Below are 26003 nucleotides of genomic sequence, written 5' to 3'. Positions count from 1 at the left end.
CTCTTCCTTCCCCCACCTCCTGCGGGGTCGGAGTCATGCGGCAAACCGACCCAGCCGCTGGGCCTCGCTATCTTCGGTGCCCGTCCGACCGGCCGGACGCTCCCCCTGCCCGGCTCTTTTTGTGCAGGATACTTGTTGCACGGCTCTCTGCGTTGTAGTGTCCGGGGATTGCGATTCTTTGAGCAGCTGCAGAATCTGCTGAAGCCCCTGCTCGTCGGGTTTCCACTCGTACTCCATCTTGGCGCTCTGCAAAGACAACAGGCAGGAGCCGCCGTTAGCGGCAGTCGCGGCGGGTGACGCTAGGCCCAATCTAGAAGGGAAGCGCGGCGCCCGGTCCTTCCGGTCCTCTTCGTTACCCACGCCTAGCCGTCGCCCCCCTAAGGTCGACCCGTTGTTCCCGCGAGCCGAACGGACCTGCTTGCTCGAGACTCTCCGCTTCGGCCGCCGCCGCTGCCGCCTACTATGCGCTGCGCGGAGCCGACTGAGTCACGGAGAAGAATTTGCAATCTGGCTCCCAGAGCCCGGCTGCCCGTGTTCCCCTGGGTCCTAGAGCCCTTCTCACCACCCAAGGTTGCTCGTCTCCTCAGCTGCGCCAAGGCTGGCTGGCTGAGGCAGCTCAGGGAGGGAAGCGTCGAAGCCGAAGAGAGGCGATTGAATAACGCGCACGCATCTCTTCCTTAACAGCCGAGGAAGGAAGCTACTAAGTCGTTTGAACGAATGCCACCTATGAATGCCCTAGCCGAGGGAGTCGAGCACTGAGACTTGTGGCAGGCTCAATGGAAGAAAAAGCTTCCCTCCCCCCACAACAGCTCTTCCGTCTTCTCCGGCAAAGCCTTTAATTTTATTATGGAATTAGTTTATTTTATTTAGCGTATGGCAAATACATGGACTTATTATAGTGATTCAAATGTTAATGTCCAGTCCACCCAGTCATTACAAAAGAAACAATAGGACAGGGACGGTAGGCACGTTGGTGCGCTTATGCACGCCCCCTACAGACCTTTTAGGAAAGGGGTGAGGTCAATAGTAGACAGTCTAAGGTTAGTTTTTAGGGTTTGGGGAAGAAACCAGAGTCAGGTAGAGTATCCCAGACATTGACCACTCTGTTGCTGAAGTTGTATTTCATGCAATCAAGTTTGGTGCGGTTAACCTTGAGTTTGTATCTATTGTGTGCTCTTGTATTGTTATGGTTGAAGCTGAAGTAATCATTGACAGATAGGACATTGCAATGTATGATTTTATATACCATACTTAGATCAGACCCAAGCCGGCATAGTTCTAGGTTTTCTAGGTCTAGAATTTCAAGTCTGGCGGCATAAAGTATTCTGCAATGAGTAGAGGAGTGGAGAACTCTTATTGTGAAATATTTCTGGACTTTCTCAACTCTGCTAGTATCAGATATGTAATGTGGGTTCCAGACTGATGAGCTGTATTCGAGTATTGGTCTAGCAAATGTTTTGTATGCTCTCGTTAGTTGTGTAATATTACCAGAGAAAAAGCTACTAGGATTAGGTTAACAACTCTTAATGCCTTTTTGGCTATGTAGTTACAGTGGGCTCTAGCACTTTGGTCATTAGAGATGAGTACTCCAAGATCCTTGACAGTTTGGATCATCAACAAGGTCTTGACTATTCAGCCTGTATTTTATTTTCTGATTATTATTATTTTTTGCCAATATGTAAGACAGAGCATTTATTTGTTGAGATTTAAAGTTGCCATTTGTTTGACCATTCTGATACATAGTCGAGGACTTTTTGAAGGGTAGCAGTATTGTCTGTGGTGTTGAATAGCTTTACATCATCAGCGAAAGAGAACACAATTGCTCTTAATATGATCACTGAGGTCATTTATGTAGAGTATGAAGAGTTGGTCCTAAAATACTGCCTTGGGGGACACCACTGTTGACAGGTACAGAATTTGATAGGACGCTCCCAATTTTGACCATTTGTTGCCTGTTTGACAGGAATGCTTCTATCCAGTAATGCAGGTGTCCAGAGATACCGTAAGACTTTAGTTTTAGTAGTTTGTCGTGTACCACTGAATCAAAGGCTTTACAGAAGTCTATGTAGATTGTTTTTACTTATACCTATTATTCAAGGAGAGGGTGGTCTATGTTGGAAAAAGTCAGATATTGGACTGGTGTAAGTTCTTGATGGGCATTCAGACACAATGTGATGGATATTTTGTTGAGGAGCCCCACAGTCACACTGAGGGGAAGAGACAAGACCCCACTTATACAATGAGTCCTGGGTACGGATCCTGTTCAGAGTTGACCAATGCTGGCGAGGAAGGTCAAAACTTGGCATCTTTTGTATAGGGTCAACTGCGTAACTGCCTGTATCTGGGCGTTCAGCAGTCCATTTGGTTTTCCACTGCATGTTGGTGTCAAAATTGTTAGACTTTGTTGTTAGCTGTTGAGCAAGTGCCAGAGAGGGCTTCCTGGATTTAAGTCTGCCAATCGATAGATGAGGGTACTACTAATATGAAATTAGTAATTCAATTCCAATAAGGAAAACACTTTTCTTTAATAGCCTCTGAGGGCCACACTGTGTTTGTTCTGTGAAACCTGCTTCCAAGGAAAATAATAACTTATTAAATTTATATGCCACCTGATTCCCAGACACTCTGGATGGTTTACAATTGGTAAAAATATTCAAAACCAAAATACAAAACATAGAGGTTTGGGGGAATTTGTCACAGAACTTGGGCCTTCATACATTTCAGGTTACTGAAAATTATCCCTGAAGTGATATGCTTTTCTCTGGCTAGTCACACAATGTCTGTCTGTAGTGTATTTAACCATAGTCTATTCAACTCTAAATTCTCCATTTATATAACATTTTGAAGTACAAGCCAAGCATACTGGCTGAGTTCAGCAACACAATGTGCTATGTATAGGTAATCCTTCTTTAGCTACAATTGGGACTGAGATTGGGTCATTAGATGGAGCAATTCTACTTGAAACCTGCCTGTGTTTATGATCTTACTTAAGCTTTCCTTTGCTTTTCAGATCTACAAAATGCAAGATAGGTCATAAAAGTTTTTCATCAGTTTTCACTGTGAATAGTCGCTAAGCAAGGACTACCTACAGTAATAAATTTTATTTTATTTTGGATTGCATTTTATAATTATGGTAATCCATTTTTAATAGTATGTATTTTAGATATACTTTTTTCTATTTTTATTAGCTTGTTAATTTATACTCCACCTTTCCTTCAGGAGTCGAAGTGGCATAGGACTCTTCCCATTTTCCATTTTATCCACAACCTGGTAAATGTTTCCCAGTGAACTTGTAAATTGCAAACCTGAACTTGAACCCGAGTATCCCCAGTGCCAGTGCATACAACCAAACTAGGTTTGGTTAATTAGCTGAACAAAATTTGAAAATTCTGCCTTTCAAATCTGGAGAGCCAAAACTTGTTCAACCAAGATATCTCCAATGAGCTAACTTACTGAATGTGTCCAAAAACCGGGAGTCATGACTCCCATGAAATTGAAATTTGGTGAATTTTATAAAACATTTTATGACCTAAAAATTAAGTTTATAACATATTACAAATTATGATTAAAACATTTCTTGTGGTCAATTCCTGATATTCTACAGTTCAACAGGGACCACTTTCAAGGCAGATACATCTCTGAATATCTCCCTGAATTTTTAAGAACTTTTCAACTACATTAGAAGCTCTGCCATTTATTGAAGGCACTACTGAAGTATCTGGTAAGGAAATCTCTCTGAAATGATGATCCAGTGGATCATGGGTTGTCTAGTAACAATTATAAGAAAGGAACCTGATAATAAGCTGAATCTATGATCTAGCTTAACTTTTACAAATTCATTACTATGTAATTCATTCCATAGTATTTTTGGAGTGGAGTCAATCTGGAGTATCCACATTTAAAAATGTTTTAGAGCTTCAAAATGATGTTTTTCTGAAGTTGGAACCAAGAATGGGGTGGAGAAAATATTCGTCAAAACATGCATTTTTAAACTAATTAGTTGAATACAAAAAATTGTTGCAAGATGAACAGTATTACAGATGTGTGTGTTATTTCAAAAGGGAGATGAAAGTGGGTTCTTTTTATAGGGAATGCTAGAGAAGTCATCTGATTATTTTGAACCATGAACAGTAGGAAAAGACATTTTATGGTGGCATGAGTGAGACAGATATATGGAGGATGTTTTTCTTGTTTGTGGATTTTGCATGCAAAATCTTCAGTTATAATTGTAGCAATGCTGTCGTTGATTTGTTTCTTGCAATGAGCTGGTGCCTATATTTAATATTACAGTATTGGCATTTTTTAATACTTGTGCTATGTGTTTCTTTGGAGCAACTTCAATGCAGGCAATTTAATTCTGCTGTTTTGGTGCTGACCTAGTGCTCATTTTTTATTTCAGTTCCTTTTGTTTCTCAGTGAAAGGACTTTATTCTTTCTGAGGCAAAGGTAGATGAGAGGATGCCTGGTTTGAGGGAGAAAATGGTTTAATAAAGATGTGTAACAGTAGAACAGGCAGAGCCGGGGATTGGAGTCACTTCTAGTGTCTCACTGGGGGGAATAAATTATTATGCTTGTTCACACAGTCAGCCAGATGTTTAGACTTTATTTTATATTTTATCCACCAGACACGATGCTTTTGTCTGTGTCAAAAGTATTGTCACAAAACTGTTCTAATTATCTTATTAGTTTTTTAAAAATATTTTTGAATACAAATACATACAAATCTAAATACAAAAAAAGGAAAAAATACAAATATTAGTCACACACCCCGAGACCATTTTTTCTTTTATTTTTTCTTCTATAACTACTAATACAATATATTCCAATTGTACCATTATCCCCTCCAAAACAATATATATTCTTGAGGTTTATTCTCTTTGCCTTCCACCAACATTGTTTCTATAAAATCCCCCATATTTCATTATAATTGTTTACTTTAATCATCCCTTTTTAAAAATTAATCTCTGTTAATTTATCATCTGTTGCCATACTTCAATTTCATTATACTACTCATTCCTTTGAATATCCCAATTTCATCCCCAATATTTAGCCATCACTAATGTAGCTGCCATTATCAAATGTGCAATCGATTCCTTTTTTGTTTGATTTGTATCTTGTTTTTTCCACCAGCAACAGTAATGCAATCCTCATATCTATTTAGACATATCTAAATTTACATTCAGAAGTACTCTAATTTACCTAAACACCATGCCCCGTACATTTTGTGCACCTATCACAATCCCACCACATATAGATGTTCCAACCCCTTTCTTGCACCTCCAACAAATATTTCTATATTTAACATCTATCTGATTTATTTATGTGGTATTAGTACCATATCACTTTATATCAATTTTCCTTAACTCTGACATATTCTTATATACTCTTCTATTCCAAATATTTTCCAATCATTATCATTTATTTCTCCTAAATCCGATTCCCAAATTAATTGTAAAACTTTTGCCTGCTCTTCCAATTCAGTTAATATTCTATTTTCCTAATTCTTTACCTTTATATTCTTCATTCACTTCATATTTTTATAATTATTTCAAATTTTGTTAACTATCTCCTCAAATCTTCCATTTTTATCCATTTATCTAATTGTATTAAATTCAACCAATTAAATTTAATATCTGTTAAAACATTCTTTAGTTGTGTTATATTCTTTATCTTGTTCTTCCAATCTTCCCATTTATGTATCTTTTTCTTTTAGTTTACTAATCCATCCTTTCAATTCAATCTTAGGGAATTTTTCCATTTCCACCGTCGGTGTTAAAGGATAAATTCTTGACATTAACCAGTATCTCCATTTATTCCATAGGTCTATCAATTTTTTAAAAAAGCTATTTTGAATCCTTAGCCATTTTTAAAATATCTTTTATAAACCAATACGTTTCTACAGGATCACCTATTTCCCTTAATTCTTTCAATTCTATATCCCTCCATATTAAATCTCTAGTAAATGCTATAATATCTGGGACTACCTTTAACTGATTAGCTATCCAATAATTTCTAACATTTGGAAGACCCACCCCACCCTTTTTTAATGGTTCATACCATAATGCTTTACTTATTCTTGCTCTCTTACCTCCATTACAATACACCTCCAGCTTCTGTATTTGCTTTCATTCTTGATCTGAAAATTTAATTGGGATCATCCAAAACAAATAATCTATGAAACCAGCCTTTGGTTCCCAAAATCCTATTATTAGTTTTTAACAGAGAAAGCTTTTATACCATTTATTTGTCTGATACTGGTTTGCCATTACATTTCTGCTCCATTCATGTATTTCAAGCTAAGTAAAATTTAATTTTATTTGAATTTTTAAGGTATTTATTACATTATTACATTTATAATTCAAATGTTTATCATAAACTTCATATAATATGTAAGATTTAAAGATTACAGGACATGATCAACTAAATCTTTGATTATCCCAACCTCAATCATTTGCGATACACCAGATTCCTCTGTTTAAAAGGAAAAAAAAGTTTTTATCAATTATTGGAAAGCAACATTAGACATCTAATAAGAGTAGAATAATATTATTCAAATAATTGTGTTTAGTTTATCTATTTCTAATACTGGAGGCCAAATAATATTGGCAATAGTGATAGGAAGGCAACTTCATGTTTTACTAATGAACATATTGTTTAATTTATATTCTTTTCACATTGACAAGCACTTTTACTTTGATGAAATATTCGAATAACTTCTTTTTAATCAATTGCATTTTTTTCTGCAGTGGATCTGACAAATACACATTAAGCACTCAATCTTCTAATAGAAAAATACTTCTCAGACTTTTAACCAATCTATGAGCAACTTTTGAGACTCACTCTTCGTTGGGATTTGTCTGCTCAGGAGAATGCTCCATTTTGGACAAAGTTGTTCCTCCCATCCCCTCCCGAATTAACTGGAAGAGTACGTCACAAAAAATTTACTGCTGTGACAAATCTCCAACTATACAGAACATGACATTAACATGAAATGTAAACATGAAAATACTTTATAACATAAAACATACTTCATCAGTTTAGACTACATCCAAAACTATACATTCTTTTGGAGACTCCCTTGTCAACTAGCATCTAACATTTCTGTATTGGTTTTACTCTGAAAAATTTGACCAGGATGCTAATTTTTTGCATATAACTGTTTTATATACCCTAGAACAGGGATTCCTCAACCTTTTTGGCACCAAGAACTGGTTTCCTGGAAGACAAGTTTCCTGTGGGCTGAGGGAGGCGGGGGAGGAGCACACAACCTAGATCTCTCGCATGCACATTTTACAGTAAGGTTTGCACTATGAGAATATAATGCCTAATAACCTGAGGTGGAGCTGAGATGGTGATGCTAGTGCTGGGCAGCAGCTGCACATACAGATGAAGATTTACTCGCTCACTTGCCCACCACTTACCTCCAGCTATACAGTCTGGTTCCTAAACAGACCATGTATCAGTAACGATTGGGGACCCCTGCCCTAGAAGATATGCAGAGAATTGCAAGTTTAGTTAAACTTTCTTTCTTCAGATACAATATGAAAAAGTATCAATATATTGTTACATATCTGTATTTATAAAGCACTATGTATAAGATGGATAGATAAAGCTTCCAGGCTAGCAATGCTTATTTTCATTGCTGTCTTCTTTCAGCAGATTTCAAAAAAGAATAAGGAAGCACAACATTAAAACTGCCACTTACATTTCCAGTCACACACTGTTGCCTAAATCTTCTGGACAGATGCAGCTAATGACAACTGCAACAGTTTATATCAGCTTATGCTTTAAACAAGACATTTGCATCACTAGTTCTGTAAATTTAAAAATATTGACTTTAGAGCCCCAATACTACAATGCTTTTTGCATTCAGTACCAAAGTCTAAAAAAAGTCATCAGCATATATACATGTACTCTTCAGTTTGACCTGTTGCTGAACGTTTCTGAATAATCCTATTAGCTTAATAAGCTTTCACATGTACAGCAATCTGCATTAGATGACAATATTGAGTGAGTCCAGGTCTATCACATTATTGCAGATATGATCTGGAATGAACCTGCTGCTCAGAGAACTGAAGTAGCTCTTTTAAAACCTTTGTGCAAGGTTGTTCCCTTTCTTTCTATACGTCAGAAATTCTACCTTTTATCACCAGTTAATATTTTCCTGTCTTGATTGAATTGCTGATACATTCTTTTTCTTGTATTTTGAATATGCAACCTTTTTGGTTTTTAGCATCATTTATCAACTTCAGCTGCTTCTCAACTTTTAATTTTTCTAATGTTTCTATAATTCCAAGCTTCTTTGAGGCATTCCTAGGTCATAAAGAAAACATGATTCCTTGGTGATTTGTTCTTCTTTCCACTTATGTCCTTTTGGATTTCAAATCTTAATTACACTAATTATGCAGCCATGTGGGCATTCCTTTTTTCTCATTGGTATCTTTGCAGTTGTACTTTTAATGCTTACTTTGGGGAACTCTTATCCATCTTGATCTCCTTATTTGATTAATTTTTTATTGCAGCTGACTTAATTAAAATCCATCTTCTTGAAATTCTAGATAAGCACTTCACTAAACTTACATTCTGTTTCTCTTAAAATCAAAAATTCCAGAATTATATTCCTTTAAATTACACCTACTTCCTTTTAGTAAGCTTTTTTTTTTCCTGTTGGTGAATATGTCAAAAGTAACTGATCCTTTTTTATCTTTCCCATCCTAAAGGAGAAAATTATACAGTTTCTTTGGCTTCAGCATGTTGGTGCATTATTTTCTTCAGTGTATCTGCCTATTTCTTAAAAACATTCAAACATGGGGGGGAAATCCACATTTTTAAGTTACACATTGTAGTTTTCCTTATAAAAAAATTAAAAACATTACAGTACATGCAAATAATACTTATATGAATAAAGTAGAATTTTAGTATTATAGTTCAAACATAGTTTTTATATATTGAGACCAAACCTGGATATGCATTTTATAATGTAACAAAATGAATATGCATCTGTTAATGGTGCCAAAATTAAATATCAATTATAGCTTATTTTTTTCATTATATTTGTTCATTTTCCTCTGTGCCTGAAAAAAAGTCTTGCTCCAAAATTTCTGGAATGTTTATATCTTTATCAATTAATGTCATCAGGATTATGAACCATCAAATGTAACTTTTTCTCCCTAAGGCAGGGGTCCCCAACCACTGGGCCCTGGACCGGTACCGGTCTGTGGAACATTTTCTACAGGGCCGCCCGTTTGCTGGGCACCGCCATCTTGTTTTGATGAGAAAGTGCTTCCAGGTGAGCTTTTCCGGTTGGAAAGCAGCGTTTGGGTCCTGAAGGAATCCTCGCGCCTTAGTTTCATCGAAGGGGGGGGCGGCTTCAAACGAAACTAAGGCGCGAGGATTCTTTCAGCACCCAAGGCAAGGCGAGCCGAGCGACCGTCCCGAAGCCCATCGACAAAGGTACAAAGGAGGAGTTGAAGGTGGCGGGGAGAAGCGGGGGACGGCTGGTTGGCTGGTCGCTCGGCTCGCCTTGTCTTGTCATGCATGCTGATGCCGGTACCGGGCCACGGATCATTTTGTGATGCCGGTACCAGGCCGTGGCACAAAAAAGTTTGGGGGCCACTGCCCTAAGGTACAAGAGGATTTTATTTATTTTATACAACTTCCACTGTTACATTTTTTGTAATTTTTTTCATGATAATATCCTGACCATATACATATTTAGACTAGCAAATCTCTAGGAATTTGACAATATTTTGATATTTAGTTTGATAATTCTGAAGTTAAAATGATTTGTGAAGACTGAGATATTAAAAAGTGATTTCTAAAATGTGATTCCTTGTTCAGAAAAGCTGATTTAATAATACAAACCTTCATATAGCACATAAACATCATTGAACTTTATGGGACTTCGATAGAGCTGCAAAAAGTTGGCTGTGTCATGCTAATCTTAGTTAACTTTTCACTAAATCAACATAAGTGAGTTCTCACAAAACACTAACAACTATGAAGGTTGTTAACTTATTGATATGGGAACATGGACATGGCATTGAGAATGTCAAATACCCATGCTTGGATGATAAACCTAGTCACATCTTTTTTATTGACCTAATTTCCATAGCAGTTTTCTGCCAACAAAAATTTATTCTTCCAAAATTTCCATCATTAGTTCTCCATGATGAAGCTATTGTAAAGAATATGCAGTAAATTGGTTGAAATATGTTGTGTTTGATAAAAAACACTATAGTAGTAAAAACACTGGAGGACAACTCAGAATAATGCTATATATATATTTGTCATGATTAATATATTAGTTTATTAATTAACGTTAATATATTCATCTGCGAAGTATTCAGATTACATCTTGTAACATTAGAGGATAGTCTATAAATTGTAAATATATGCTACTCTAGAGAAATACTTTTTATCAAAGACAAACAGCGTCAGTTCATGAAAACCATCTTGAGGGTATTTGTATATTAAAAAGCAAGGCAGAAAGCAAAAAATAATTCAAAAAGTCTGGTTTTGAGATTCCAATTGTGAAGCTGTCATATTATCCCTGCACTCAGTTTTAATCCTGATGGAGGCTTAAGATGGTTACCTCCAGGCAGAAGTAACCAATTGAAACATGACACATCTATTCCATCTTATCATGAATGAGAGTATTTTCTCTGAAACAAAGAAATATAAATATATATATATATCCAGAGTTATAGAAGATGGATAATACATACACACTCTACTGTGGAAATATCCGATTTTCTTTCCTGACAAGGCATTTTGAAAAGTCCACCAGCTAAACCCGTCAAGCTTCCTTATACCTTTGTGCATGACCACTGGATTATACACAGCCAGGGCTGGTTGAGCCTTCAGCAGTACAAATACTGGAAAATAATAATACAGGCCAAAAAGGAAATGCTAGAGCCGCGTGAAATGATCCTTTCCTTGGTTCAACTGACGCTTTGGACTGGAAGACCCTCCCAAATCTTTGCCCTACCGAGCCTAACCGTAGCTGAACCGTAGCGTCACCGGAGGCGTCGACGAACTCTAGTTCAATTCGACAAATTCATGTTGAAGGACAACGAAAATCTGTGTCTCGCCTGCAGAAGAGTTAAAGATAGAGGCTCTGCTTCAAGGGGAAACATGGGACTAATGCCCGATCTGCTGGAAGGCGTCGGGATGCACATGCCCGCTCTTGAGAATCCCCAAGACAGCCCCGTCAGAAGCTTCGAAGTTAACCCCGAAATACGAGCCGGTCTCCGCCCTCTCCCGTGGCCTCCGCCTGACCTCATGCGCTTCTCCTACCTCCGCCGCGCCAATCTGCCCCAACAGCGGGGGAAGAGTTCAGCCCACTCGCAGCGTCGCCCCTTTTCGCCTCACGGAAGCTCAGGAGAAAAAAAAACAAAGCCTCGGCTTTCCGTCCGTTTAGTCGGAAAGCGAGGCGTTGTGGAAGAGTCCGCGGCCTACTTGCGGGGTTTTGCTGAGGCTTGTAACCTTAGAAACGGCGGACTGGTTTCTCGAAGTTAGACCCCAAAGAAAGAAGACCCGGCCGGGCCGCGTGAATGTTTAAAAAATGAATTCCATGGAATCCTTTGAGAAAATTAATGCTTTTTAAAAATATAGTAGCTTTACTTGTTCAGTGTTTGCTGAGGTTAAAGCAGAACCACTATTTTGCCTTTTAACATTTTAATCCAGTGTTTTTCAAACTTGGCCACTTTTAAGGCCTGTGGACTTCAACTCCCAGAATTCCCCAGCCCTCTCCAGAGGTGCGCATATCTTTGAAGCATTGATTTAATATTACGCAGTACTTACTATCTCATAAACTGAGATTTTTAGTTTTCATATTTGATAGCATCTTCATTTCCTTGTCCTTTCTAACATTCCAACATACTGAGGTAATTATAAATAAATCTGAGCCTAGTGCTATTTACAAAACTAAGTATCTTCACTAGCATAATTACAATGTAGTTTGTTTAGCCATGATTTATTGAATAAGCCATCATTTGCTGACTTTACACCAGCAACACCATAAATCATGATTTGCAAGCCACTGTGGCAAAGTTTAGACTGGATATTTTCTGAATGCAGTTTGCTGTGTATTTTTCTGAGCTGTCTTTATGGCTATTCTGCTAGAAAATGAACAATAAACATTTCAAATCACATTCCAAAGATTGCTTTTGCTTTCTGTACAATTCCGTCAAACTGAAGCGAGTAGACACAAGAACAAATTCCGACAGAATTATTCAAAATCAGGACTCTCCCAGATATTCTTGTCTTGAACATTTTTATTCTCAAAGCAGAAATCATTTAACTGTGGAGTCTAGTCATCAGATTGTATACAGAAACAATCTTCAACGTGTATTTGCTATATACAGAAATTAATCCATAATTTTAGCCTTTCAATATTAAGCAAGACAGTGGACATTAATTGTACTGAATCTCAGTTACAAACAGAAATCATTATACACATACACACACACCATTTGTGCAGTTGAAAAATGCAAGAAACCTATTCTTGCCTTATTATACAGAGAGTTCACTAGACTCCAAAAACAAGTGTTTTCTCTGTGCCAGAGACTGGGTGTGGTCATGTGCCTCTGCACCAGAGAAAATAGTCCAATTTGGATTTGCATATTTTATATTCTACACAGCTGGCTTCAGTTATGTTGTCCCAGTGTTTCACATCTTAGAAAATTCCTTCCCTTTTTTCTGTTTACTATTATTTTATTTTCTTAAACTGTTATCCAATAATTATAACACTTAGGAAGCAGAGAAATAGACCTGTTGCTGCCCAGTTAAGGAAGTCTGGCAGTTGCCAAGTAAGGTATCACTGCCATTCCATGTGTGTGAGAGTATGTAAAGAATCTGGCAGAGAGTGAAACTTTGGGAATTGTAAAAGCTAAGTTGCTTTCTTAACTTTTACACAGATCTGATACTTGAGAAGCTTAAACAAATGGCAAAATGAATAGCCAAAATATTCTTCATTTTTGTTTGGAATAAAGATTGTAATTGAGTCATGCATTAGAGTCTTTTACCAAGCTCCACCAGTTGTTGAATAAGGAATTAAAGATCTGAACAATTGAGGTGTACTGCCTGCTGATAGTTTTTCCATAGATGCATAACTACTTTAAGAGTTCTCCCCCAACCAATACTAGAGGGATCAGCACTCAATGACATATATTTTAGGTTGTATCATCCATACTTTAATCTAGTGGTCTGCAACTCTCTCCTTCATGGGATTTGAAAAAGCAACCAAAATGACCCTATTCTCCCAAGGTTCTATCCATAGGTTTTTATAAGCGATATCTGTATTGGATGAGATATTTATGTTAGTATTCTTTTATAGCTTTCTCTTTTGTTACCCATCCAGAATACATTGATTGGTGTAGGTTGTAAAAGCTCAAATTCAAGAACTATAGTTCCAATTTTTGGAGGGGGGGGTTTCATGAGTTTTTAGCATTTGCACAATTTAAGGAATGACTAAGTCCTTTACATTCCTTCCACTAACCACCACCCCCAGCAAAAAAAATTAGGAAGACATTTTGAGCCCAAAAGGATGCTATCAGGCCATATTTTTCCATGCAGGACTAATCTTTCTGGCTATCTTGCTACCAAAAGATTGTGTCATGAAATTAGTAAACTATCAATAGAAGAGAATGACTGAAGCTCAGGAATGAAAAAGCACCTTTGAGATAACTATGACCTAGATGACTGAGAATCTCCACAGACCTCATTAAGCATTTCTTCCCTATTGGTCAGGAATGAGTTGAGGACAGTAAATTCCTTTTCTTTTTTTCAATCTTCTGCATACATTTAGAAAGAGATTATTTTTGGGTAAAGTTACATTTCCATCAATATAATTGAAACTTCCATTTCCTGCTGTTTCCTGCAATTTACGGTGATTTCTGTAAAAGCTTTGTCATTTGCTCTAGGAAAGTGCCACCTCTGTCTTTTGATGGGTATAGCATATTTTCACAGCAATATAACTTTTGTTTCTCACTCCTGTCCTTACCTAAGGTGCTTGCTTCTTGTACTGATTTATCGATTTCTGTACTGATGCACCAATTCATTCTGTACTGATGCATCAGTTCTTCCAATATTGTACCTTCTTTTTTATTGTCTTATTCTTTTTGAGAATAAGACAACAATGGGAAATCTTGGGACAACAATGGGACAACAATATGCTAGGAACCTGAATGTCACCTCATCAAATCTTTATGATGCCTGTTAAGTAACATTATATCTTGTTCATTTCTTATGCTCAATACTTAGACATTAAAGGGCATGAATGCACCTTTCCCATTCCCTTCAATATTTTTCTCTATATTCTTGAACTCTAGTGCTGCTATACTTCAGTGAACTTCTTGACTGTGATTTTGTCCAAATATCTCAGCACATGACCATCCTACTCTCCAATATCAGCTTGAAAGCTGATTTACTGAGGATTATGAGATATCAGGTAAACACATTACATATTACTCTTTACTCTTTGTGAGGTGAACTCCTAATCCTTTGTAGTAGCACTGTAGGTTACAGTCTTTAAAATAATCTTTTCCAGACTACACTATCTTCATTGCAAATAATGTATTCCCCTATTTTTTTTTCTCTCAGTGTGCTAATCTTGGATTGGAAAGAGGGATGAAAATACTTGTGAATCCTGAGCTTTAACCTGAATAACCTTAGCCACTTATGCTTTTAAGATCTTATTTAATTCTAGCCATAATCTGAGTCTAAGAAGGGAGTGGGGGAGGGAGGCATTTCCACACAAGACTCTGCCATATGCAGACTTCCCTAATTCTACAATTTAGTTGCATTCATTTCCTAAGCTGGCTCAATTATATTTGAAACAGCAATAAAACTAATATTTTCTTTCCCAAGTTGTAGAAGCTTATGGCCACCCATTTTCCTAATTTCACCAATTGTTGGATCTACCTCCAGGATCCAGGGACTTTTAGCTGCCTTAGCAGGTATTTCAAAAGGAAAGATGACTTCCCTTCATAGTAACCAAATGGAGTATATATTTTTTCTACTGAAAATAATTTAAAAAAAATCAATATGCAAATAGGGCACAACTGGCAATTTAATTCTTCCTTGTTAAGAGGGGAAGTAATCAGGTTTTCTTGTAGGATTTATGGCAGGCAACTCATAGTGGAGAAATGTTTCTTGCTTCTTCTTTTCTGAAATTTGACGTCGAAATGGTTTCCAGCTAATTGTTGACAATGTTTTTGAAAGACTGAGGAGTTGAAGGGTAGCAGAGTGAAAATACCTCCTTTCATCAATTGCCCATTCTCAGGAAACAGAAGTTGATTGTGGTACTGTAATTATCTCCAGCCAAACTGTAAATTTCTAATATATGCTTGAGGGGAAAGGGAACAACCCTTATTTCCATATTTGGCTCTTTTCCCAAAGATTATGAAAGAATGACTTTCTGATTGAGTAGTTTCTGGTAGCCTCAGAAACACATTAATCCACACTCTTCCAATACTGCAACAACTTTGCAGCATGTAGATAAAATCTGCGCTGAGTTGGGCAGCTTTATAGATCTAAATGAAAATAAAACAAGAAATGAAAACCATAGGATTAGTGAAGACTCTACCTTTAAAAATTATTCCGCACTAAAGTAAAGTGTTCAGGAAAGGAGCAGTTGCTGTTTTGCTTGGTACCAGTGTTATATCCTAATGTAGTTCATTGCCTCTGAACCAGCACAAGGGAGACATTCCAAGAGTTCTGAACTCAAACATCCCTTGGCTGACATGCATAATTCAATTGGCATGGACTCAATAATAAATCCTACAAATATGTATGCTGGTAGTACTACAAAATAATTTCTTATGGTAACTATAGCTACATACAAAGCACAACAGAGAGAGATCCTAAAAAGTCACTAATGGCTTTTTTTCTTACTTTAAGTTTATTTTTAAAAAGCATTTTAAAAAGTCACTAACGGCTTTTTTGCTTTGTTTTTTTAAAATTATTTTTTAAAAGCAAACAAGTGTTCAATATTAAATGTCTCTAAACGCTCCCAAACCATCTTTTGAAAAGGTATTAAGTTCGAACTAGTGTATTTTGTTTAGTGTATTTGCTTTAGTGCTGTCTTATGAATAAAATGTATTAATTTCTGGACATTATATCAAATTAATTAATGTGAAATAAGAAAGAAGACTAAAAAATCATGTAGGTTGGTAAAAGTAAGGCATAACCTTTTAAAAAATCAGTGCACAACACAATACATCTTAATATATATATATTATATATATTAGGAGAGTTATCTATATTTATTTTTTCCATTTTTGAACAAGACTTTGAACCAGATATTCATTTCTGAATTTCATCTGTATTGGAAGACTCTAATTATGCAACTCATTTGTTTCTTTGGAGTTCTTGTCTGATTTTGGGACTAAACCAGTTTTGATTGTTCTTGTGGATTGCATACAACGAAGAAAGGACATGGGATACAAGCTTGTTAATTTTCCAAAAAGTCTTAATTTGGGGTCTAAATGAGCTTTGATTGTTCTAATCTAGTGGGTTGCATATAATCAAGAAAGGGCAGGAGATGAGGGCTTGTTAATTTTCCAGGATCTCTCAATAGCCTTTTATACTGTTGAGCTTCTGGATTGCCTGGCTCACTTAGAAGGCTTACTGGTAGGAAGCTCCACTCCTCCTTGGCAGATTGGTTTCCCAGAATTGTATTGTATTTGTATTGTATTGTATTTTATTTCTGTCCTGCCATGGTGAGACCTTTGCTCTTTGTCACCAATAGCAATATCACCAATATCCGTGCTAATGTAACTCAAGACACTTTAATTCTGGGCTCGTACAATACATTAAATCTTAAACCTGGGATAACAAGACGCAGTTGCTATGGTTACATAACATGGTGCACCAAAAACTAACCAATCATACAAATAGCAACTTTATATGATGACCTTGTTCACACACAGCCAGGACAACATCAGGGTTTCTATGCTGTACTGAATCATGAATGAGGCAAGTCCATTTTAATCTAGCCTAGCTAGATTAAATGTGGTGCAAACACAGCCACTGCTTGTCTCTCCTATTTTCAGTTTCTGGATAAGCAGCTTTTTAGAGACCAGAGGCTTTGCATAAGGTAATTGAAAGGGACAAAAGCTGTGTTAGATAGAGTGATGTCAAAAAAATTGGATTGTCACAATATATGCATGGCAAGAGCTAGAGCTTTTCTTTCTTTTCTCACTTTTTAAAGAAAAGCTTTTTCTCAGCAGTTGACGTTTTAAAGTTATGTCATATGTTTTGAGGAATTATGATGTTGTTTCATGCATTTCTCACTTCAAACTGTTTCTTTTGAACAATTACACTGCTGGATATTGGAGAGAGTTCCAAGGTCCATAAAAAAGGACCAAGCGCCTCTAAAAACCCAAGTTGCCAAATCCTGTTAATTTCTACGTTGCAGTTGCATTATTGCCAGAAATTGTAGCAGACCAGCTAAGTCTTTGTTTTATTTAACAAACTTGTTTTCTGTTCCATAAATAATCAAAGCAATACTGCGTTATAAGAATATTCTGTTGTGAGTGCAAAGTTTAAAACTGTTACAATCCTATTATGGATGTTAGATCCCACCTGCCCCCCCTCTTGTTCCCATCATCTATAATTGAATTTTAATGTTTAATATTAACCTATTTGTGTGTGTGTGTGTGTATGTGTATGTGTATGTGTAATTATAAGTCACACAGATTCTTATATTTTTCCTAATCCCTCCACTAAGTTCTTCAATGGAAAAATAGAATAGCGTTCATATTGTTTCCTATGTCTGTGTAAATACCAAAACTGAAATCCATAATAGCCCTATATCATACATTTCATATATTGTATAAATTGTATAAAGCCTCAAGAACATCAGTTACATGTCAGAGTGCTATCACTTGATTTAACTAAATAAAACATTTTTTTAACAATTAACATTCTTCCTTCAAATATATAACCTAGTGGTTGGTATGCAAGAATTCCATTCAACTAAACATTTTCTTCTCCTAACAACTAGCATGGAACAAATCTACAAAATGAATTTATTTATCCTTTTTTGAGTATCAGTGTAACACCCTTGGGGGAAAGTAATGTTTTTTACAGAGCTTATTTCTACTGGCAAACTACAGAGGATATACAATACAAAGGTATCTTTTTCAAGCGAACTTCTGGGGAGAAAAACTCATATCATTTTTACTAAGAAATAAATGGAGCTCTTAACTCAAGGGGTGTAAAGAAAGAATAGCTTTAAAACATATCAATAATTTGTACCTAGCTTCTCTCCATTTTTCAATTCTTAGAAATGGTGATTTGTGTCTACAAGAAACAACAAGAAAAGACTGCGCAACAAGAAGATTGGGACAAAGAAGAAGGCATCTTTAATGAACAAGTAACTCTATCTAGGGAAGAAAGGGGAAAGGGGGGGAAAGAGAATGGAGAATTTTAAGACCTAAAAAAACAGCCAAAAAGGGGAAAAATAATGTGAAAAGTAGATATAATGTTGGAAAGCAACAGAAAAGGGGAATACAGAAGAGGGAAATGGAGGTGGAGAGACAGAGGGGTAAAAAGGGGAGAGAGAAGAAGAAAGGGAAGAAGGAAGGGAAGACAAGTTACAAAGGTCTGGAGCAAGATATAAAGAAACAGGACTTATTCAGAGATAATGGGTGAAAATTTAACTGAAAAAGGGATTCTGTAAAGGTACATAAGATTGTATTGTTATATTTGTAATAGAAATAATGTTAGAAAATTGGAAACAACAAATGATTAAAAAGTCGAATAAAATAGTCAGTGTAATTTAGTGAAACTTTTGTGAACAAAATAAATGAGGTGAAATGAGTGAGAGAATTGAGCTGGGAAGGAATGGGAACATTTTAACTACTCAAGGTTTTATAAAATATAAGTGAAGTGGGGGGGAAGTAATTATGGAAAGTATAAGTGTTCCCATAGAAGTATGATACTTGTTTGAAAAGTAATATGTAAAATGTTTAAGATTTAAATGAATATTAATATTAATGATAGAATTGAATTGGTATGGATTGTTTTTTTAATTATGTTATATATTTATAATTTTTTCTTTTTTTAAAATACAATGTGTAGTTTTAGAATGTACCAAGCAGAATCCGAACAGAAGTTATGTATTATATTAAGTGTTATAATTTTAGGGGAAAGATATAAAGGTGTCATACTCCAATCAGTTATTACAGGAGAAATTTTGCTTAATGAGGAAAGATAATAGACAGCTGAGACAGGACAGACAAAGAATATAAGTATGATGATTTGAATTGAGATGAAATAAATAAAATAAAATTAAGAAAGTTGAAAGAGGGGAGAAGTTATATAGAAAATGTAGAATGGCAATAAGATATGGAATGGAATATAAAAATGAGCATGAACTTGAATTTGTGTCTGCACGAAGAGATGTAACCCGGGATCAGGCTGCTTTCAAAAAAGATGTTTTATGTTTTTATGTTTTATGTTTTGTTTATGTTTGTTTTTAAAAATCAATAAAATTTTCAAAAAATAATAATAATTTGTACCTAGCTTCTATTGGGCATACAAAAACTAGATAATAACTAATCATAAATCAACAAAATCACAATTTCCATTTTTTCCATCTTGCCTAAGATGAGAGTAGTTGTAGTGATTCAAGGGGTCATCTTACGACTGAGAAGACTAAGGTTTAGCCATGGAGATAATTGGTAACATGACTCAGTTACAATCTCACAGGATTGTTGAACGTATAACTGAATGGAGACCATCATGTAAGTCCAGCAAGACTTCCAGAAGATGATGTTGAGGATGCTGACTGACTGACCTTAGAAGATGTAAGCAGAACCTGAGGCTTGGTGGACTGGTATGGTATGTATTGTTTGGATATGCTACCCTGAAATTCCTATTAGCAATCCTGTTCTTAAGTGGATATGTGCCATAAACTCACTGCCCCATATTTGCTATTTTTGTAAGGTGGTTGTGTGTACACACACACACATTTGTTTACATATAAGAAAATTTCCAAAGAATAGCCTGCTGAAAACTAGTTTTCATATTTTTTTAATGTCCAAAAGGTCTTCAGCATAGTAAAAAAAAGAAGACACAATATAGCCATGTGAGACTTGTTTCCAGCATTCATTTTCCATTTGGACTTGTGCATAGATTGAGGAAGAATGCAACTGCCTACCATTTGTTGATATTTGATTGATTGATTCTGTACTATTATGTCACTTTTTACTCCTAGCAATCATATAAATGGATTTTTTTACATGACTGTCCCTAACCTGTTCTTTCAAGTCTCCCAACAGTGCACTCATTGCCCTCATAAATGAATCCTTTTTGCTGCTGGTCATTCTCTTCTTCTCTTTCCTCCCACCTTTCTCAGCATTAGAGCCTTTTCCAGAGACTCTGAATAATGTATCTGAACTAGGATAATTCAAACATGGTCCTTTGTGCCTCATATGAGAACTCTGGATGGATATATTCAATGATCCATCAGTTTTGGTTTTTAGGGCTGCCTGTCCATGATATTCTCAGGAGTCTTTTTAACAAAGTTCAGAGGTATCAGTATTCTTCCTATCCTGCTTCTTTAAAGTCCAACTTTCATTTCCGTAGAGTATCCCCGGAAATATTATGACTGGCACAATCTGTTCTTTGAAGGTATATAGATATATCAATCACAGCATTTGAATATCTTTTTCATTACTGCTCTGCCAAATGCAAACCTATGGCATATTTCTTGACTGCTTTATTCCTTTACTTTTTAGTTTACTATTGATCCTAAAAGGCTGAAGCTATCCACCACTTCAATACCTTCATTGTGTAATTCTAATTCTGATGCTGGTATTATATTGGTAAAATGAATTTGGCTGATTACTTAATTAGCAGATAAAATTAGCTGATGGATTAGCTGATGTATGTACCTGGCCTATCTTTCTAATATGATAAAACAGGAGATTTGCTTCAACTCATATTGTGCCAATTCAGTCCCTCAGTATTTTTGCAGTAACACAGGTAAGATTCTCATTTTAGATGCACAAAGGCATTGCCCATTTTTTTTTATTAAGGCAGAATGGAGCTCAGTGGCAGAGTACACACTTTGTATTCTGAGGATTTCAATTTCAGTCATTGGCATTATCACTGAAAAAAAAAAAGATAACAGCTGATATAACACATTTTTGCCAGATACCAAACTAGTTGAAAATTCCAATGTGTCTGGAGGTCTCCATGTTGAAAAATATTGTCAGACATTAATAGTATTACACTAGTTTCTATGCAATTCAGTATCCTTGCCCATGATTATAAATATCACATTGAAAATATGTTTTTCATACCTGCTATGCACTGATTTTATATAAGCTTTATTAAATCAGTGAATGGTGCAGGATATAAAAAAAGCAGCCTTTAATCTCAGACATACTTGGGCCCAAGGTGCTATTTGTACAACAGTTGTAAAGAATTATAATATTATTGCGCTAAATATGCTACACAATATTGTATCTACTATGAGGAAACAACAATACCCGATTTCAAACATTTTTAATACTTCAGCACTCAAGAACTCAGATATTGGTGTCAATATACATCCTTTGACAATAGGCCAAGGCTTTTAAAAGGTATCTTTTTATAATTAAAAGTTTCAATCACGTCTAAGAACAATCCTTTTGTGATTTTTATTCTGTCAGTTTTAGAACCTTTAAAAGCTAATTAAGTAGATGTGTGTACAACATGATACACTGAGGAAGGGTGAAGCCATGCTATTAGCTGTTATTCTTTTGCTTAGTATGGAAAATAGGATTAGTGGTTTTAAGTGGTTTACTTGACATGGTGGAAGACAGCATATTAGGCTATTAACAGATGCCTGAATCCTATGTAAATATTTTTCTCAAGCCCAAATTCCACAGCATTTTCAGCAACCAGTTTCATTACAATGAAGGTAGGAAAGATACATAAATCCCAACAATCTCCTATTAGAGCTAGCATACTGCATATCTATGTATCTTAGGGGAAACATTCTCATTCAGATTCTCACAAAACTCCTAATGTAACAGAGAAGAAGCTAGACTTTTTTTCCCTTTTGTTTCATATTTTTCTCTATTTTTGTGTGTTGTTTTTTATTTTGGATATCCTGGAATGATCTGCGCTAGGGGTTGTTTAGAGCAGGGGTCGCCAACCTTTGGACATCAGGGACCACCAAACTCATAATTTTAGATCCCAGGGATCACTAGCTGGTTCTGTGGGTGTGGCCTAATTTGTGGGTGTGGCTTGGTGGTCATGTTACTGGCTGGGCATGGCTTGTATGTAAATATTATAACTATTTATATAACTATTTATTTTTTATATAAAAAAGAGCAACTTTTACCCAAAATCAGGCAAAGCAGGCAGGCAGATTGAGTTGCTCACAGAATCACAGATTCATTCAGAAATCAATCTATCTGCCATTGACTAGCTCAGTCTGTCACATAAAATTTGCTTGCAAGCAAACTCACAAAATTAAGTCACAACACACCATGTATGTAAATATTGAATTTTTTATATATAGAAAAGCAACTTTTATGCAAAATCAGGCAAAGCAGGCAGATTGAGTTGCTCACAGAATCATTCAGTGATCTATCTATCTGTCATCGGCTAGCTCAGTCTCTCAAATTTGCTTGCTGTGAGACTGCACTGAATTTGCTTGCAAGCAAACCTTCAGTCCTAAGGGAGATTCGGCTGTGCTTAGCTAGAAAGCAGGAAATTCAACCATTTCCTGCTTCCTAGCTAATCTAAATCTCCTGGAACAGATGATGGTTGGAAAAAGGAAAAATAGCAACTTAGCAGACAAGTTTACTGAGTAAGGAGTGAGTGGGCGGGGAGGGTTCCTGAGGGCCATGTGGGCTGAGCAGCCTTGTATTTCTGCGCAGCCAGGATTAATTGCTTTGTGGGGGGTGCTCTGGGGTGAGATTTCTCTGCGGCCCACCAAAATTTTCTCATGGCCCACCGGTTGGCGACTGCTGGTTTAGGGAAAGCTTATTGAACATTTATCAGGATGAGAATAACCCTTACATGGTGTACTAAAGTGGAAAAATCAATGTATAACTATGTTCTCTAGGTTTATCCATATATTGGTTTGAACATACCTGCCTGACCGTTGTCCTTGCCTATCTTTGATTGCTGATAGATTCTGGTTGATTCTTGATCCAAAAGAACCCCACAGATAACCATGAAGTAGACAAAAGCTATTCTTCTTTGCAGTATAGTAAAATTTTGAGTGGCATCATAGCAGGTGGACTGGTAGATTTTAAAGAATTCTGGGTTTAATTAACACTGTGAAGATAAATAGCCAGACCCTATTGGCAGAAAGTTAATAATTAAAAAGAAAGGGAAATTGTTGGAGTAACCAACAATGAATTTAACTTTGGAAAGCTCCAGAATGAGCTAGGTCAGCTACTCTCCTTGGGGCTAATATACTTTATTTCTGCTGCTCAGATCAGGCACTTTACAACAGCAGCCTAGTTTTTCCCCTGGGGCCATAAAGTTAGATGGTATTAGCCCTTCAAAATAGTCAAACCAGGTAACCAAATGCTAATACTTCTTTTTTGTAAGTTTCAGTAAGTAGAGTCTTAGAAATCTGAATGTGCCACTTCTACCTCTGCCTTTACATTCAAAAGAATTATGGAGGCTCATGTCTGAGATGCTTTCTCAAATTGCAAACCTGCTTTGGACTCAGTTTTCTTTTATCTGACAGTTTTCTTGGTCATATGACTAGGTGGATGACTTCACTCATCACACTCAGCCCCGCTTCCCAGCCACTCGCCTCAAAGGCAAAGGTAGGATTCAGCTGGTTGGGGCTAATCCCACCACTGGCTGGCCCTGCCCCCACCCATTTTAGTTTTGAAAAAAAGATCAATATCTAATGAATAAAATAATGCATGCAATAAATTGCACTTGCTTTAAACTTAAGTGATGCTACTGTACTCTTTGTACTGAACAATCTGTGCATTATAGTTCCTTTAATCAGAAAGTCATTGGATAGATGGTTTTCCCAGAGATATGTGTACTAAAACATATGTACTATACTAATATAATACAGTTTGGTGCAATGATTAAGGTGTTGGATTAGGAGCAGGGAGATCCATGATCTAATCTATTTCAGCCATGGAAGCTGGTTGTCAATCCAGCCTACCTCGCAGAGATTTTATTTAAATTTATTGGTTGCCCAACTCCAATGGACCTTGGAGCAAAACTCTGTATGCTTTGGACACTATGGAACAAAATAACAGGAGAAATAATTTTCCTGAGCTCCTGAATTAGATATAAAGCTAATAAATAAATAAAAATAGCAGACAAGAAATCAAAGCTCTGTTTCATCCTAGTAAATCAATATAAAAGATGTATTAAAATGTATGTGTATACTTTGTGGGGATCTGGTGGAGTTGGATCATTTTCTGGCCCTGAAGACCAGAAAGGAAAAGGTCGTAAGAGGAACTGATAGGAAAAGTCCCAGTTAAATTTTTTTTGAATTTTTAAATTTTTTAAAAAAAATTTAAATTTTTTTTGCTACAAAACTCTAAAGGATAATGAAAACTCCATCAAATGTTCTCTGTGTAACAAATAAGCTCATCATGACTGCTTGGGATTACCCAAGCAATTGATTCAATACCTAGAATCATCCAATGAGTTTCCATTTCTCTGCAATTCATGCAGACCCAAACTGGATCTGTTGGAAAGAGTCGATACCATTGAAACACGATTAACATCCCTTGACACCAAAGTAGCATCCCTGGACGCCTTAAAAGAAAGATTATCCAACCTCGAAAAAAAAGACACAACGCAAAAACCTGAACATCCAATAGCTACAAACCACATCTCTACTCAACAACCACAACCCAATCCACAACCCAATCCCACATTACGTATAACCCAGACAAATATTGATATCCCAATCCTCATCAGAGAAGCTGTTGAGCGTGAACGGAAACTTCCAAACGCCATCTTATTTGGTCTAGAGGGCATCAATGATAATGATGACATCACAACTGTCCGAAACATCATCAGTGATTATCAAGCATCAACCATCTCCCCTGATGAAATACTTGACATTTCCCGCATTGGCCGAGAGCTCAAAAACAGTGACAGCTCTGTGACCCCACACTTCTGCAGGGTCATTTGCAAAAATGAATCAAGCAAACGCAAATTCATTTACACTATAAATTCACTCGCCAAAACCAACACCAACCATAAGAACCTCTGTTGTCGCCCTGACCTAACCATACAGCAACGTGCCCGCTCCCGTGTACTCTGCACTGAACTCAAAAAACGTCTCGACAATGGAGAGAAGGACCTGTACATTGACTAACATGCTGACTGTATCAAAAGTAAGTCACACATCCCGCAACTCAGCTTTAACCTTCAACCACAACCCTACCTCAACCAATCCACCATCACCCAAGACTAGGCACGCACGCCCCTAACTACCTCAATTCCAACTACTGCTGGCCTTAAATGCAAGCTACTCAATGCAAGAAGCCTTGTAAATAAAATACCTGAATTTTTCCTCCTACTAAATATGGCTAAATTCGACATTATATTTGTCTGTGAAACATGGCTCAATGCATCTCTCCCCGACTCCATTACAACAGTAAGAGACTATCATGTTTACCGATCAGATCGTGAAATTCATAGAGGAGGTGGTATTGCTATCTTCTACAAAAAGTCCTTAAAAAAAATCTAAAAAAAAGTCTAAAAAATATCCAAGTTACCCAGGAGCTTGCTCTTCCTGAGACCATTATCTGTGAACTATCCTTAAATAGCACAATTCGATTATTACTATGTTACAGAGCACCTGATTATGACATCGAACATGTAAACAAGCTAAATACACTACTAACATGGGCAGCATCCTGCCCATACCCTTTTATCTTTCTTGGTGATTTCAATCTGCCTCATATTGACTGGACCCTAAATGAATGTACAACTGAAACCATACATGCAACCTTTTACAATGCTGTTACAAATCTGGGACTGGAACAACTAGTATC

At 36.5% G+C, this 26003-nt stretch overlaps 1 protein-coding gene and 2 long non-coding RNA genes across 9 annotated transcripts in view; 1 reads left to right on the top strand and 2 right to left on the bottom strand.

The window, feature by feature from the left end:
• Positions 1–587, bottom strand: part of TNPO1 (transportin 1) — a 50770-nt gene extending 50183 nt beyond the window's left edge. The window contains exons 1-2 of one of the 3 annotated variants that reach the window (XR_015742285.1): positions 415–587; positions 133–246 (exon numbers count right to left, since the gene is read on the bottom strand). Coding sequence is in view for 2 of the 3 variants with exons in the window: in XM_087927136.1 (XP_087783262.1) it covers positions 133–237 (105 nt within the window). In the remaining variant the exon portion in view is untranslated. Of the gene's footprint in view, positions 1–132; positions 251–414 lie in introns of all 3 variants that reach the window. The other 2 variants (XM_087927136.1, XM_026718177.2) reach the window with 2 other exon arrangements.
• A 2873-nt stretch (positions 588–3460) lies between these two features.
• Positions 3461–19428, top strand: LOC148127387 (uncharacterized). 2 transcript variants are annotated; one of them, XR_015742291.1, is made up of 3 exons: positions 3461–3721; positions 14334–14452; positions 18294–19428. It is a non-coding gene; the product is annotated as an uncharacterized LOC148127387 (long non-coding RNA). The 2 variants fall into 2 exon arrangements; XR_015742290.1 differs by lacking the exon at positions 3461–3721 and adding an exon at positions 11597–11759.
• LOC148127388 (uncharacterized) lies at positions 4773–11292 on the bottom strand. Of its 4 annotated transcripts, none has more exons than XR_015742287.1 (3): positions 10728–11292; positions 6841–7484; positions 4773–6471 (listed from the first exon to the last, which is right to left on the bottom strand). It is a non-coding gene; the product is annotated as an uncharacterized LOC148127388 (long non-coding RNA). The 4 variants fall into 4 exon arrangements; XR_015742289.1 differs by having other exon boundaries at positions 7422–7484; XR_015742288.1 differs by lacking the exon at positions 4773–6471 and having other exon boundaries at positions 6634–6917; positions 7422–7484.
• Positions 19429–26003: the final 6575 nt, after the last annotated feature.

Source organism: Pseudonaja textilis, chromosome 2 (genome assembly GCF_049901715.1).
Source record: "Pseudonaja textilis isolate UNSWEBS1 chromosome 2, rPseTex1.2, whole genome shotgun sequence".
NCBI classification, from domain to species: domain Eukaryota; kingdom Metazoa; phylum Chordata; class Lepidosauria; order Squamata; family Elapidae; genus Pseudonaja; species Pseudonaja textilis.
The sequence above is the reverse complement of the archived record's forward strand: the minus strand, read 5'-3'. Positions and strand labels throughout refer to the sequence as shown.